The sequence below is a fragment of the Saimiri boliviensis genome, chromosome 1, assembly GCF_048565385.1.
Source record: "Saimiri boliviensis isolate mSaiBol1 chromosome 1, mSaiBol1.pri, whole genome shotgun sequence".
Lineage (NCBI taxonomy): Eukaryota > Metazoa > Chordata > Mammalia > Primates > Cebidae > Saimiri > Saimiri boliviensis.
Window position 1 is genome coordinate 212,711,683 of NC_133449.1, and position 17,563 is coordinate 212,729,245.

General features: G+C 37.6%; 1 protein-coding gene across 24 annotated transcripts in view; it reads right to left on the reverse strand.

Moving 5' to 3' along the window:
- The window catches only part of CAST (calpastatin), a 106,502-nt gene that overhangs the window by 86,907 nt on the left and 2,032 nt on the right, over positions 1–17,563 (reverse strand). For all 24 annotated transcript variants that reach the window (XM_074383209.1, XM_074383213.1, XM_074383202.1 and 21 more), the window contains exon 2: positions 6,504–6,566. In XM_074383209.1, the coding sequence (XP_074239310.1) occupies positions 6,504–6,566 (63 nt within the window). The remainder of the gene's footprint in view (positions 1–6,503; positions 6,567–17,563) is intronic.

Here is a 17,563-nt window from a genome sequence, read left to right on the forward strand (position 1 = left end):
CAAAGAGCAGAATTTAGAAGTAAAATATATGGGGGCGGGGGCAAACTTCAGAAACTCTCCTAGAGTGCAAGGGTAAATGTCAACAAAAGAAAATTGTGAGGCAGATGATTAGTGAAATGTCTAATGTCAGAATTACAGTAGTCCCTCTTATTTGCAGGGGATATATTCTAAGATTCCCCCATGGACGCCTGAAACTGCGAATAGTACTGAACCTGTATTGACTGTGGTTTTTCCTATACATACACATCTATAATAAAGTTTAATTTCTAAAATAGGCACCATAAGAGACTAACAACAATAATAAAATATAACAATTATGGCAATATATTACAATAAAAGTTATGTGGATGGGGTCTCTCTCTCTCTCTAAATATCTCATTGTATTGTACCATGGGTAACTGAAATCATGAAAAGTGAAACCGCTGATAAGGAGGAACTATTGCATGCGTATGTTTAAGAAGAAACAAGAGAAACTAAAATAAGAGTAGTAATGAAGAAATAACTAAACAGATATTCCAAGACAAATTAATAAAGAAAAACACATTAATATATAGGGACACTCTGACAGTATTTTTAAATTGTAAGAACAAAAGAAAAATAAAATCTTGCACCAAGGCTAGAAAAATAAGCTTCCTAAAAAGTAAGCCAATTAGGCTGCCTCAGACATCTCTGTAGCACAAAAAGCCAGAAAACCGTGAAGCAATAGACACAGAATTTTGACGAAACAAAACTGTGACCCGAGAATGTTGCGCAATTTTGTATTGATTGACTTTCTCGTCTGTCACCAAAGAGAAAACATTCTTACATTCACACACACTCAGAAAATCATCACTGTGCTCTCTCCCTGAAAAAAATCTTAGAAAATGCTCTAATCAATGAAACAAAAATTTCAAATAAAAAAAAATGGGAAAACCACAGTTTGAAAGATCTTGTAACTTCCCAGAGTCAGTTTAGCCTCCCAAGTCGGACGCCCAGCGCGAGTCTGTGCTGGCCACTCGGGGCTGGATCTCCCGGTGAGCCAGACGTGACTGCCTCAATGCAGCTTTCAGCTTGGCCTTTCTTGGCACTGAGACATGAGCTTGTGCAGCCACAATCAACTCCCCACAATTAATAAGGACTTTCTTGCCATGACACATAAAACAATGTTAAAATAATGTTTGCTACAGTACCCTTCTAGAACTTGCTAATGACAGCTAAATCACTTGTGGGAACACTGTCACAAATTACTTATTGAGTAAGAAGTAAATTTCTCCCCCTTTCAAAAGCAGAGCACAAAATAATGACAGATTAAATGCCATATTGGATGGCAAGGTACTTGAATAATGATTTTCTATATACTTAAATGCCGCACACACAGATGGGTCTTTTTTTAATTGAAAAAGATTTATCTATCACAAAGCACATTATCATTTTCAGACTAGGCCCTATTCATGATGTTCGTTTGCTATCTCTGTTTGAAAATCAAGATATGCAGCATTTAACTAAATGCAACATGCACACACAGAAAAAAGATGCAGGAAAATACACCAAGATGTATATAGTGTCCATCCCTTTAGGTGCTAGAATCCTAGATGAGGGTATTTATTTTCCTTAAGTTCTCTGGAACTTTCTAAATTTTTTTCAATGATTACACTTTAGCTGCACAATCATTAAAAAGGACAAAATTGACATATATAATAATTATAAATACACGACATTATCACATTAAGAATATACACACAATTTTATAACAATGGTTATAACTAAGCAGTAAGACTCAGGGTAATACTGTTTTTCACAAGTATGTATTATTTTTGTGATGAAAAAAAGTCTAACTTCATTCAAAAAAAGTTAAAAAAATGTTTGAGTCATTCAACACTTCATACATTTTAGAAAGAGGGAAGGTAAATACTGATTAAAAGAATGCTGCCAATGCTATTATAGTAAGGAAAATGTTACAAATATATTTTCCTTTAAGGCGTAATTTCCATTCTCTTTTATTTATATCTTCTTTTCTTTACTCATAAAAATACACGCATTGTTAAATTTGAAGCTTTTAAAATAGGCTCTCTGAGATCATGTCCATTTTATAATTTAAATTCCATTTCCCTGGACTTCACTGAAATTTGTTGCTAAAAGATTCACATGCCCACAGTGTGGCCAGATGTGTCAGTTACATCCTTTAAATAGATTTGATTGCAGGTTTGGAAAGACTTATTTGTTTTACTGTATTTAAAGTTGCTGATGTCAAGTGTATTCATTTTCCTCCTCTCTACCTATTTTATCTTTGGCTTATTAGTCCATGCAACTTTTGGTGCTATAATTACTCTACATCTAAGAAAGAATTGAAAAATTCATAACAATTAGTATAAACAAGCAAACATAAATAAATTCTCATAGATGCTTACCTTACCCTATCCTCAAGTATTTGTATTTCAAATGTAGCATGAAAAATGATATGTTAGTTGCAACATTCTATTAAAATTGCTGCAGGTAGCTGGGTGTCATGGCTTACACCTGTAATCCCAGCACTTTAGGAGACTAAGGCGGGAGGATCACTTGAGCCCAGGACTTCAAGACTAGCTTGGGCAACATGAAACTCCATGTCTACAAAAGATAGAAAAAATTAGCTGGGCAAGGTGGCACAGCCCTGTAGTCGCAACTATTTGAAAAGCTGAGGTTGGAGGATTACTTGAGCCCAGGGAGGTCGAGGCTGCAGTGAGCCATGATCACGCCACTGCACTCCAGCCTGGGTGACAGAGTAAGACCCCATCTCAAAAAAAAAAAAAAAAATGCTGCAGGTATGTTCGGATCACTTAACAGTTGTGTTGGGGTCATATTCCATAAAAGTAAAAACTATTGACAAATAGCAAGGGAGAAAGAGCTCTGAAATTCACATGGCTATATTCAACTCCATGTATTTTTATATATGGCAATATAATGGTGGTTCTCACCTAACCCTCATCAATTTGTTCTTTTGGTTATACTCTCCCAAAGTCCTCTGTGCCCTTTTCTGGCATCTTGAACTGAAATGCAGCAGGGTAATAAAAAGAGAAGAAAAAACTGTAAAGAAGTACTCCTAAGACAGAAAGCAAATATTCAAACTGATTTTGTTTTAAAGGCCCTGGTTTGTACTCAGAGGACTAACCATTATATTTGCATATGCTTGGGGACAATACATTATTTAACATTTGAAGGTACATGCCAGTTTGGAAATGGATTACTAAATCCAAACTAAGCTTCTTAATCTCATGTTTTGTTCAACAGAGCAGCAAGTAAGAAAGTATTTGGGAGAAATAATCAGTTTCAGGAAGTCTTTCTCTGGTAATTTTGAGAAGAAAAGGGGATGGCAACAAACGATGGATGGTAGGCAGGGCAGATAACAAATTCAGATTGCTTGTGGTTTTATAATCATAAACATAAAGGCTAACATAATGCCTAAGTGGGATAGTTTCTGTGGGAAGTAGAAAAGTTCCTTTTTAAAGTTTCCTTTCTTGTTAAATAATAAGTGTGGGCCGGGCGTGGTGGCTCACGCCTGTAATCCAAACACTTTGGAGGCCAAGACGGGCGGATCACCTGAGGTCGGGAGTTCAAGACCAGCCTGACCAACATGGTGAAATCCCGTCTTAAAATAAATAAATAAATAAATAAAAATAATAGGTGTGCTAATTACTCTTTGTTAAGCCCTATCCTCTGGAGTTGTTAGACATGCCATGCCTACAGGAACATAGTACATTCTATGTCCTTGTACTTTAACCAAGATATCTGTGCTGGACATGCTCACAGGCATGTCCCAGTTCTCCATTGCTTTTACCTGTTTAGAAAAGTTTTAAGTTGAAGTTAGCCAATCGGGTTTTAGTTTAGATTGTGAGGTCTGGCTCCAGCCAACAAAGATAAGGCACAGCAGTAAGGAGGACCCCAAATGCCTAAGGGATAAATTTGTCTGTTTTTCCTTTGTTCATTGTACTCTTGGGGTAAGATGGCTAGTGAGAGTACCTTTCCTACATACAGTCTAGGAAGTAAAAATTGCATTGCTGAAAAATCCTTTGTATCAGTGCTGATTTTTCTTTACGGCATCGAGAATCTATTTCCAACAGTTTCCTTGAACTGTCTCCAGGACACACTATCTCATCAATGACTTATTTACACATAACATAAATAATGAGGCCCTTTGAGGCAGATCATTTTGGAAATATACCTTGACTACCAAGTCACCCACCCCTATGCTTGGCCACCCTAGCAAATACATACCGGCAGAATTTAAGGAGGGTGAAGAGCTCCAGGAACCTCTTCCAGTTTTGAGTGCCATCCAATTCACAAATTATCCTTTGTTCAAACAAATTCTATGAAACTGATTTTGTCTAAAGCCGTGATTTAAGCCATGGGGGCAGAGCAAGGTCTCTATCCTCTCTTTGCTTCTGCTGGTTGGGACGGAGCTGGAAGACTGGTATCTCTAGGCTCTGGCACAAGGGCAGGAGTCACGAATGTGAATTTACCAGTAATATAATAAAACAATGTCAGAATTGCTTGAATGGCCAATAAAGAGAAGAAAAATCCCCTGTTCCTTCTTTAAAGCAAAAGTTCAGCCTTTCAATTTTTAATTCAAAGTAAAGTCTGCCTCTTCTAACAGGGCTTCTTAACAGTGTTTTCCTTTCTAAACCTTTAATAAATATAGAGATGAGAGGCATTATAATCCAGACATTATATAAAGACTTATCTATGTGCCATCAGTTGTTACATACCAATAATGCCTGTATATCCAAGGTGTAATATTTAAGTTTTCAAGTTATAATTGGCCAGAATGACCATATGAGTCTTGGCTTTGTATCCATTTGACCATATTGGAAAAGAAAACTTCTTTTTTTATGCAAATAACCTTGATTAATATTAATAGAGAATAACATCCAAAAACATTATTTACTAGTCTGGAGAATAAAGGAACATTATGGTTTTCAGTCAGGAAGTGTTCAGTATTTGTTCAATAATAATTTGATATATAACCTATCTGGAAATATATTTAACGGGTAGGGTTGATAAATGAGTTAAATGACACTAGGTAGATTTTCATGCTGGGAAAGGAAGAAATTGGTTTGTTTGTTTGTTTGTTTTGAGATAGAGTCTAGCTCTGTCACCCAGGCTGGAGTGCAGTGGCACAATCTCGGCTCACTGCAACCTCCACCTACTAGGTTCAAAAGATTCTTCTGCCTCAGTCTCCCGAGTAGCTGAGACTACAGGCACCAACCACTACACTCAGATAATTTTTGTATTTTTAGTAGTACAGGGTTTCACTGTGTTGGCCAGGCTGGTCTTGAACTCCTGACCTCAGGTGATCCGCCTGCCTCAGCCTCCCAAAGTGCTGGGATTACAAACATGAGCCACCTTGCCCGGCCAAAATTGTGGGTTTTTCTTAATGGAAATTTAACTTTTAATAATTTAACCAGTAAGCAGGATGAAATCTTAGTATGTTTACTTCTACTTTCTATTTTTAAAGAAACATTTGCCTTTCATGGCTATAAAAAATTCACTACAAACTTGCTTGGTAAGAAACAATCTAAATTACATTTTCATGGGTACTGGTAATTAAAACAATGGTAGAAAATGGAGGCATACACTTTAGTATAAAATGGATAGCAGGTTCTAGCTATAACGGCCTCCTTACATATTAACTACTTTGAAACTACAGAAAATAAGCTGAAAGAGGAACTAAATTTCAAAAAAAAAAAAAAAAACCTGATTAATGTTGACAATACAGAGAAAAAAATGATCACTTGATGCTTTCTAAATTTCCATATACCTTTTAGAACCTGGCTATAGGACCTTTACAAGTTAGAAAAGACTCAATTTCTAGTGGACGAAGATGGATATATCCAGTTATATTTGGATTTAACACATAAAAAGCAGGTAAAGGGAGGCAAATCCTGTACCCTTTGGAAGGGCAGAACTTTCACATGACCCCTCTGTAGAGAAGCAGGTCATTCTTGACAGTGTAAACAAAGAATGGTATGTCATTCAGTGAAAGATGAAACTCACAGCCTCAAAGAAAACCCATCTCAAGGTGGGGAGATTTGGTTTTACTAGTTTTCCACAGAATCTGTGCAAATAAAAGCAGTTATCTCTTCCTTTTGTTTATGAACCTGAATGACTGGTTAATCTGGCTGTCCCCATCCTCCTTTCATGGCTTCTCATCAGCAAAAAAGATTTTTATTTCTACTGCAGCATTTGTTTTCCCTTCTACATTTGCCATGTTCACCAACAAAACAATCTAGATTCACCAATTCCTATAGGGAAACACCCTAAGCAACCAAGGCCTATTTCTAAATGGAAAGTATTCATACAGGATGTGTTTCCAAGAAAATGTTTTTAATGATTTCCCTTTATATTCTTGAATCAAATATTGGTTAAATCTAAATTTACCAATATGAAGCAAAATAGAAGCTCTTTGCTACATCATTATTTAATATTTCAAGGCAGACTTCACAGTGTAAAAGCAAGAGAAAATGAAAGTCCAGTATTGTGGAAATTACCTCATCTGATCCTTTCTTTTCTCCTGGTTTGGAAGGCGATTCACTGGTTTTTTCACTGACATGCTATAAAGAAGTGAAAAGTAATGCTTAATAAAGGAAGATGACACAGACGATCGTAACTTCAATCCCCAAAAGCTAAATGCATATCCTTTTTTTTTTTTGTTTTTTGATTTTTTTTTGAGATGGAGTCTCACTCTGTTGCCAGGCTGGGGTGCAGGAGCCTAATCTTGGCTCACCGCAACTCCCAACTCCCTGGCTCAAGAGATTCTACTGCCTCAGCCTCCCGAGTAGCTGGGACTACCAGCCTGTGCCACCACACCCAGCTAACTTTTGTAGTTTTAGTAGAGATGGAGTTTCACCATGTTGACAGGGATGGTCTCGATCCCCTGACCTTGTGATCCACCTGCCTCAACCTCGCAAAGTGCTGGGATTACAGCCACCATGCCTGGCCCCTCCCCCCACACCTTTTTTTAAAAGGACCACTTTAATCTTCTTCCTGAGAATGTTGGTAATTCACAAATTAGGTGGCTTTCAAAAATCAAGGGATGCTACAAACATTCATTTGGGATCCAGAAAGTTAGTCTGTAATTAACTAGATGCAGAGCTGATGGTGATGCCAAGGTGGCATCTTGTCTCCTACAAAATGTCTCATGGACTTTAAGCTCAAGTTTTAAGCATGGTAGACATCTCATTTATCAAGGAGATGAGACCTCTAAGCATCATGTTTCATCTGAAGCCATACTTAAGGCTCAGTTCAGCATGGACTCAAGAGTCCTCCGAGGGAATTCCCTAGAGTTCTTCCATATATTCACCAATGCAGAAAGATAAGACCTGAAGGACAAAGACCATACCTGAAACTTCTATGTATTATGGCTTTAAGATTTCATTATGTCTATAAACAGAATTATTTTTCTTACTAGGACACTGAGGATAAATGCAATTTTTTAAAGTTTTATTTTATTTTTAATTAACACATGCTTTGTACATATTTATGGAGTACAAGGTGATGTTTTGAAATTACATATTGGGTAGTGATCAAATCGGAGTAATTACTAAATCTATTGCCTCATTTATCATTTCTTTGTAGTAAGAACATTCAAAATCCTGTTTTCTAGTTATTTTGAAGTATATAATACTTTACTGTTAACTGTAGTCACTCTACTGTGCAATAGAGCAACGGATCTTATTCCTTGTAGCCAACTGTCTTTATACCCATTGATCAACCTCTCCCAAAGGCAAATATTTTTACATGGGGCATAAAAGCTTCAAGTAGCTTACATATTCATTTGTGTTGGTGATAAAATATTCCATAATGTTACTGAAATTTTTTGAGAAATGAAAAAATAGTTGTATGTTCCTGAATAGGAGGTGCAAAGAATTATTTCACCTCTGGCACACTGTGGGATGTTCAAGAAAGTGGGAAAAGAGAGCCAAATAGGAGAAAATAAAAGTTCACTATTGAATTCAATCCTAATCACCATCAGTTGAATCAAAATATAAAATGCTATTATGTTCCCTAGAGAAGAATCATAAACTCGACATGTAGGTCAGTGAAATTTTTTGAATTAAGAATGATAATAATAATGGTAATATAATAATTTATAATTATACACAAGGCACTTACATATAGAGTCTCATTTGATACAAAAAAGAGGCTCATGTTTTTTCATAAATGAGAAAACTTAGAATAATAGTAATTTGATGGTGTTTACAAGGAAACATAACTAGTAAATGGGAAAAAGTCACAAAGCAGGCTCCCTGACTAAAATCTGTTGTTTGCCATTAGAACATGTTAAATGGAATTAGATAATATTTTCTTTAATCACATTCACCTATAAAAGCTTGCTGCTCTTGCTGAGGAAGTGTACTGAGCTCTCTGAACTACTTTTGACTTTCAGTACTGGTCAACTCATAAATCATCCTTTGCTTGAATAAGCTCTGTTAAATTTGTCTAAAATTTTATTTAAACATATCTAAAAAACATTCTACAAAGACAGAGATTACCAAATCTTCCAGAACTGGTGATTTTAGAACCATAATATCACATTCAATTATTATCTGTAATTCATATTTCTTCAGATTACATAGTGTAAGTAATAACAATAATAGCCACTGTTTTATTGTGTGTTTACCGTTTTGAGTGCCTCATTTACTTGTCAGAAGGTGTAATTATTCCATTTTACAAATGAGAAAACTTTAAAAGGTGACTTGTTCTTGCTTGGTACAAGGTTCCAAGCTCTCCACAGGGTCTCACTCTGCTTTCTGCCTTGTGGCAAATATATATCATAATTTATTACCCCACAGTAAATGCACGTACAGACTTTTCTCCCTTAAAATACAGGGATATAGATTTATTTTTTAAAAATGCTTTAAATTGTTTCCTAATGATAATTCAAAAGGGATTTCCTTGTAGACGGCTAGATTAACTAACATTATCAGTTACTTGCTTCTATTCATGTTTAAAACATCTCAAAATTATGCAGGCTCCAAATAATAGTTTGGGAGGGACATCAGTAATTAATGCTCTTTAAAATGTTGACTTATAATAACAATTTTTAAATTATGTATTATAAGTATTGTTATTTTTTGACTTCAAAGGAAATTGTTGCTCACAATAGAAAGCTATTTTAAAATAAGCAAAAGTATAATGGCATCAATAAAACTCGCTTATAATAAAAGGCCAACTTTTTTCACACTTCATGGATTATATTTTTCCACTTGCTAGTTTTTAATTTTTTTTGAGACCAAGTCTCACTCTGTTGCCCAGCCTGAAGAGCAGTGGTGCAATCTTGGCTGACTGCAACCTCCTCCTGGGCTCAAGCTATTCTCGTGCCTCAACCTCCCAAGTTGCTGGGATTACAGGTGTGCACCACTACACCTCGGTAATTTTTGTATTTTTAGTAAAGATGGGGTTTCATCATGTTGGTCAGGCTGGTCTGGAACTCTTGACATCAGGTGATCTGCCCGCCTCGGCCTCCCAAAACTCTGGGATTATAGGCATGAGCCACCACGCCCAACCCAGTTCCTGTTTTAAGCCCAGCTTTTTATTATGAAAAATAACCAACAGACAGAAAAGTTGAAAGAATAATGCAATGAATGCCCATAATCCCCCCACTCAGATTTCAACAACTATTAACATTGTTGCCATATTTTGTTCTGTTTGTGAGAGAGAGAGAGAGAGAGAGAGAGAGAAACAAGTGGACACTACACGTGTTTACATACCTGTATTAGAAAGTAAATTGCAGACATCCTGAAATTTTAACCCTAAACTTTTCACCATGCCTTTCCTTAAACTTGAGCACATTTTCCCAAGTGGTAATGGTATATACCCAATACCATTATTGCCCTAAGAGAATTAACAAGAACTTCCAGTAAATAACAACTGTATCAAGTAACCATTGCCACGATCTTTTCGTGGAGCTTATGTAATATTCAGCAGTCTGTTAATAATGTAAAATCAACTGTATCTTTTCACTGAGAGAGATTTATGAAATAATTGAGTACTTTTCACATAATTGAGAGGATGGAATGAAATACTTGGGGTTACACATGTCAAATTTGATCCAGCTCAGGAATCTGCAGTCTTCTAACAAGTGAAGAGAGAAAACTCTGCTGATGTGTAACTGCTGGATTGAGGAGAGTGAGACAAGCAGGGAACAGGGAAGGAGTGACAGCTGGGAAAAGAGAATCGAACCACAAAACTAATTAGAGAAAAGAAATTAACACTTCCTAAGCATCTGCTCTGTGTTCGGCCCAGTGCCAGGCATCTCCTATGTAGTCTCCTTTGCTCCCCGTAGCAACTCTAGGGAGTACCCACTGTGGCCTTGGTTCACGGATAAAGAAACTGAAGACCTGAACAGTGATGCCCTCCATGGTCATATCACTCAGGATTATGAGGATCGGAGGCCAGGCTACTTTGGATCTAGTGAAAAGCTAACTGAGGTCTTAGGATTATCATCAAGAAAGTCTTTAGAGCAAGCCAGTGCTCTGGAATGAAAACAAAACAAAAGGCACAAAAATAACAAAACAAAATCTTCCTATTCTAAAACTTATTTTACAAATGAACCGAACACACGATACTTACAAATTCTGTCCTGTATTGGCAGCTAGAGTAGAGGCCAAAGACAGGAAGAGCAGGACAGGATGCCACAGTAAAGAATGTCATTGGGAGGACATGGCCGTAGAAGACAGGAGACTACCTCGGGACTAAGACTAAGGTGGTATGTGCTACAGAAGCTCAGAGCCAGGGACAAAAACCACATAAAGGGCTTTGCTCTCTTCACTCAGGAAGGAATAATCTTCCAAACTGTTTTCACTCCCATTTTTATCACATAATTGGCAAGTAGAACTGTCCTTTGTCCTCATTCTAGGTGACAGCCTCTATATGCTTAAAATCTGCTATAGCAAACGCATAAGTCTAAAAAAAAAAAATCAACAAGAGCTAAGTGCAATAAGGCTCAGAGCCTGAGCTCTCACCCAGCTCAGGGCTTCTTTTGCCAGGGCAGAAGGTTCAGCTCTGCCACATTTGGGCACCCGCCCTGTTGTTACCCAGATACACACAGATACATAGACAGCCAAGGAAACACGTCACACAAAACAAGATAAAAATCAGAGAAACTAGCTGTGCATGATGGCGCATGCCTGTAGTCCCAGCTACTTGGGAGGCTGAAGCAGGAGAATCGCTTGAACTCGGGAGGCAGAGGTTGCGATGAGCCGAGATCGCATTATTGCACTACAGCCTAGGCAACAAGAGCGAAACTCCGTCTAAAAAAAAAAATCAAAGAAACTTCACATATAAAAGAAGCCAGAAGGCTGGACGCAGTGGCTCACACCCGAAATCCCAGCACTTTGAGCCAGGACGGAGGCATCTCAAGGTCGAGTTCGACATCAGCCTGGCCAACATGGTGAAACCCCGTCTCTACTAAAAATACAAAAAAATCAGCCAAGCATGATGGCACGTGCCTGTAGTCCCAGCTACTGGAAAGGCTGAGGCAGGAGAATCGCTTGAACTGGGAGGCTGAGGTTGTGGTGAGCCGAGATTGTGCTACTGCACTCCAGCCTGGGCAACAGAGCGAGACTCTGTCTCAGGAAAAAGAAAAAGAAAAAAAAAAAAAAAAAGCAAGGAGACAGAAAAGCAGCCCTTGCTAGTGTAAGTTCAGTTGTGAAAAGAATACCAAATGCTAGTGTGCTTCTGAAATGCCATTTATTTATTTATTTAGCGAGTCTTCTTTTAGGAGGAAAGGAAAACATTGTAAAGTAAAATTGTGGTGATGGTTGTCACCACTCTGTGAATATACTAAAAAATATTGTACCATATACTTTAGTGGGTGAATTATTTGAAAACTTAAAAATTTTCCTTCTTCAATTTGATGGCAATTTCATTGAGATAGTATTTGCATGTCCAGGGACAGCTGTGGAAAAATCATGGGGCAATAAAAGGTTATCTTGGTGCCCTCTGGACTCTCAGAGTGTGTGAAACTCAGCTCTCTACCATCACACACACTGAGAAAGGCCCGTTCCAGGGGCTCCCGAGGATCACAAAGCCTTCAGGTTGGCAGTGGGTCGCATCCTTCAGTGCCTGTCACAAGTACCTGGCAAGCTTTTAGAAACATGTGTGCCAGGGCACAGGGATTTAGATTTAGTTTGAATAGAGTGGGGCCTGGGCATGGATAAAGTTTCTGAAGTTCTCTAGCTGATTCTAACATACAGCCAGGACTGAGAACCACTGGTTTTGGGGGAAGATTTGTGGGCACAGTGATAGGAAGTGGAAGGTTCTGCTCCTCAAACCATCCCACTGAGTCGGCACCTGCGGGAGGTTCCCAGGGTCAGGCAGACTGGGGCGTCTGTGGGCTCCTCCTGGGTAAACTTTGATTGCTCAGTGAAGTAGCTCAGTGCCCCGTGTCCACACCAGTGTTTCCTAATTCTGAGCTTTGCCCTACTAATGAAGCATCGTATTTTCATATTTGCACATTAATCTCTATTTTCTCAGTAAAGCAAACAAATCAGCACTTTATTGTACACTCTCTTGCTTACTGATGACTTTATAAACTTACATATTGCCTTCCTAATCACAGGATAAATTATATCCTTTTTCTCCCTAGTGTTGGTAGGACCACAGCAAATAATTCTTGATTGAACAACCGTGTTTCCACAAACCTATAAACGTTCTCTGAGAAGCACTTTTGCTCTTTTCGGATCAGGAAGCTAGACAAAAGAGAAAGAGGCCAAGAAAGTAGCTTGAAAAATTAAGAGACAATGTGCAAATTGGTATTTCCCACAAAAATACCTTAACATTTGTATATGTGTTCTAGTTGCTAAAGCAAGATGATTCAGCAAACAAGCAGAAGGACCAAAGTTTCTGTAAAGTTGATTTTGTTTCAGAACAGTCTCCCTGGGTGCAGTTCCTAGGAGCGTCTGCCTTCAGGTGGATTCTTTGTTCCACTCCTGCTCTGTTCAAGTTGCAGTGGAACTTTGCTGGCTGCAATGCTGTTGATGGATGGCCTCAAGTTGCGTTTAGCCAACAGCAGGTACTGCCAGGAGACTAGAGGTGGTGGGCAGGTCGTATTCCCTTTGCCCCACCCCCTCCTCCTCCAGTAGTACCTCCTGCAGGACAGGTCAGCTGTGATTCCAGCTTCTGCAAGGTGACCCTTGTCCTCCCAGTGTCCAGCTAGACTAGGGTTGGTAGCAGCTTCCTGTAATTTCTAATCTCTGCATTGCCTCACCCTCTCCTGATGGCTTCCCAGCCTTTTCTGTTACCTGGGTAACCAATTCCCTGTTACATTCCATTTGTTTTAAATACTCAGGGCAATTTCAGTGTCTTAGTTGACTGTGACAGGGCAGAAAGAGCATAGATTTGTAAGGCTATGTGACCGTGACCTTGGGCTGATAATTTAATTTTTCAGTTTTTTCTTGTAAAATAGGGCTAATGTTATCTATTCCAGGGGCTGGCAAATTTATGAAAAGAGTTGACATTAGTGAGGAGCCTGGCCCATTGTCTGATTCATTTTAAGAAAACAATTAAAATTATTACACTCCCTTCTTTTTCCCTGGCAGCAATCTGACTGTAGTGAACTAGAAGCCAGTGAGCAAAGGTTTGAGGGTTTCATGTTCTAAGGCTGTAAACACTACAACAGATGAATTTAGTATTTTACTTTTCCTAAAGTAGAAGTGAACCTTCTAAGGTTCATCTGATAAAGCTTTTGTTTAGTACTTTGCCTATCTCATGACTGTGTATTATATATTATTCTCACATCTTCATGTTATACTTAAGGAGATAAACTACATGGGGGTTAAAAAATTCATTTTCCCAAAAAACTACAGCAATTTAGTTGCAAGGATGACACTCAGATTTGCAATTCCCATGCTTAAAATATGTTGAAAGGGTGTGTGTGTGTGTGTGTGTGTGTGTGTGTGTGTGTGTGCTGGCGGCTGTGAAGGTCAACAGATAAAATAAGATTGGCACAATGTTGACGATTATTGACACCAATGATTGGTATATGAAGAGGTTATTATACACTTCTCATGTTCTGTGTACTAACGCTTACTACATATTAAGGATTAACTGCATAGCCGGAATTCTGAAATCCCTATGTCTCATTGAACCCTAAGTGTTCAATTTTTTCTAACATTTTAAGATTTTAGTGGATGTGACAAGATGACACCGTAAAGGTAGATGCTCTTTGTGTTTTCAGAGGTGGCATCTATTGCCTATCACAGATTAGCTCCTAGGATTTACCTGAAGTAAGGTTTGATGAGTTTTTCCTAAGTCAAAAGTGGTATCATGAGAATTTAAATAGTTACTTTGTTGCCACAGCAGTTGGTCATGAGAATGAAATGCAAGAGGAAGACAGGCACAGACCACCACACAATTTTTTCGTGTGTGTATCCACTGCACTCTGCACAAAACTGACACGCAGCAGGTGAACAATAAACAACTGTGAACATCTCTGACCTTTAGCAAATGTATTCCTATGTTCTATGAGTTTTCTACAGTCGAAACAAACTCCATACATTTTTAAGAAACTACAACTTTAGACCTTTTTCTTCCTGAGTTAACTGACTTTTCCATCTGAAGAGATAACTTACATGAACAGTGTTTATTGGATGGAGTTGTTCCCTTTCTTAACTGGAAGACATCTGACATACTCCCCACCACGCGCCCCCACTTATGGTGGCTGTAAAGCTTTCTGGGGATGTTTTCATGAAAAGAAAATGAGAGAACTTAAAGAACAGAACTTTAGTATCTGTTAATATTATTTTCATCTTTAATATGTCTCAAGGAGGAAAAATGATGATCTACTTAGAGTAGTCTTGTATCTGCTGAGACAATCTCGTCAGAACTAACTACCCACCTATCCACCTTGGAATCTGACATGACCACCCACTGTTCCCACCCTCAGAGGGCTAATAGCATTCTTTAAAAAGCACTTGTAGAATATAATTAACTTTCTGGGAAGTGCCAAAACTGATTAAAGAAAAGTATTATCAGATGCTATTCTTAGTTTAAAAGGCTTATACACAATGGGAACAAACTAATTCAAAGACTGTCAGGTGAAAGAGAAAGGCTGTATTTGACCTCTATGTTTTCATTACCCTAAAGTCTGTGGCCTTTTTGCAGGCCCTATTATTTGCCTTCCTTAGTCCTAAAATTCATGAGGGAGTGATCTGTCCTGCCATGGGAGGCTTGCAACACTCTTCCCAGGCTGGCTGCAATGATGGGGCCTCCCAAATGACTGTGCTCCTTGATCATGCTGTCACTAGGTCTATGGATCTAATTAGGGTAAGAAACACCTTTAATTAACATAGCCTAATAGAATCAACTTGTGATTCAGGAATGTGATTACTGGTGTGGGCCAAATTTACCTTCTTTCATGCTTGATCATTACGTTGCTCATAAGATGTTCTTCAAATCTAGCCTTTCAAAGTTGTGTGTGTGTGTGTGTGTGTGTGTGTGTGTACTACACCCACATAATTCTTCAGAAGATAAAGTCAATACGATTGATGGCATTCAATGTGGAAATATACACTGTAATGTTTCACTGACTAGCTTTAAAGGTGGCATGCTATTAAACAAACACAGCTTAGGTATGTCTTTTAATTATTTTATTTTATTCTGCCTAAATTTTGAAAGTTAGATCATTTATAAACCTTTTCAGTACTTAAAGGATTCCACAAAGGTATTTTAATTATAAGATTTACTTGAGGTATTCTGAGATGTCTGTATATACAGATATCTATCTTTATACCTGTAGATATATACGCATATGAATCTATACCTATATATGTATTATACATGCATGTGTATATACAGACATCTGTATTTATATCTGTAGATATATACGCATAAGATTCTATATCTATATATATATTATACATGCCTGTGTACATACAGACATCTGTATTTATATCTGTAGACATATACACACGTAAATATATGTCTATGTATTATACATGCATGTGTGTATTATATAAAAATATGCACATGTATTTATATTGGATTATATATGTTTATGTATGTGTGTATATATATGTATGTAGGTATTTTTTATATATATATAAACTGGCTCCATGGACCTTTGGGGGATTTATGGGTGTTCTTTTGGAAATCTCTGAACTCCCTGAAGGTATATTGGAAACTGCATTTTGTGTACATTTATATGTATTTTGTTGTGAGAAAGCAGTCCATAAATTCCATTTGATTTTCAAAATTGTCTCTGACCACCTACCTATCACCAAAGGAATAAAAGAAAGTTTATGAGCCCATGGTCTAGAGCTATACTGTCCATTAGTACAGCCCCTAGCCGCTCGTGGCTACTGAACACTCTTGAAATGCGGCAAGTGTGAATTGAGATGTGCTGTTCATGTAAATATACAGTGGATTGAAGAATTAATATGAAAAAGAATGTAAAATATCTTAATGGCTTATGCACTGATTACATGTTGAAATAATAATATGTAGGATAAAGTAGGTTAAGTAAAATACAACAATTAGCACACGTTTCAGCTGCTCTTTAGGATGTTGTTGTTGTTAAAGTGGCTCCTTGGAAATCGAAAACTGCAGATGTGGGTCACATTATATTTTTGTTGGGAAAAGTTAAAGGTTGATCACAGTCACGTTGCTGGTTCTAGGAAGTTCCTTCTAGCAAAAAGTTTTCATGACAGTACCAAAATTGGATTCTAAGAGAGGTTTTAGCAAAAACATCAGACTATGACTAAACAAAACAAAGTTAAAAGCATAGATTTAAACTCCTTTCATCCAAGTAACCCAGCAGTTTCCTTTAGAGAAACATGACTGTGGAAGGAGAAGTCTGAGGTCAACTCTGAACTACTGCTACTCATATTTGCAGATAATGTACATGGTTCATTTTGATAAGAACCTTAGGACAATAATGACTCAAAGCAAACTTTTTCTCTTAGCACATCAATAAAATGCTACATTTAAAGGTCCAGGAAATGCACTGGAAAACATTCATGAAGAAATATCTCAAGGGAAATTGGAATTCCCAATTCTTAAAAGTATATGTTTATGGCATCTTGACTTTGAATCTAATTAGTCCTCACCAGTACTTATGTAGTACATATCATTTCTATTTTACAGACGTGAAAGCAGGTTGAAAAGGTTGACTTATTTCCATTTGAGAAAAACTCTTTGTTCTCCACAATGTATGTGGAGGCTTTAAAAAGCACTTCCAGGCCCAGTGCAGTGGCTCATGCCTGTAATCCCAACATTTTAGGAGGCTGAGTTGGGATGATTGCTTGAGACCAGGAGTTTTAGACCAGCCTAGGCAACATAGTGAGAGAGACCCTGTATAGTATATTGTATGTGTGCGTGTGTGTGTGTGTGTGTGTGTGTGTGTGTATACCTATACACTATAAATATACACACACACTACACATATGTAGCCTATCACCATATATAGTATATATGGTGATATATATATATATTATATATACTATATATATAGAAAGGGAGAGTAAAAATAATTTTTAAAAACACTACTTGTGGATATAATTCTGCCTGGCACATAGTAGATGATCAATAAATGCCATTGTCTGATAAG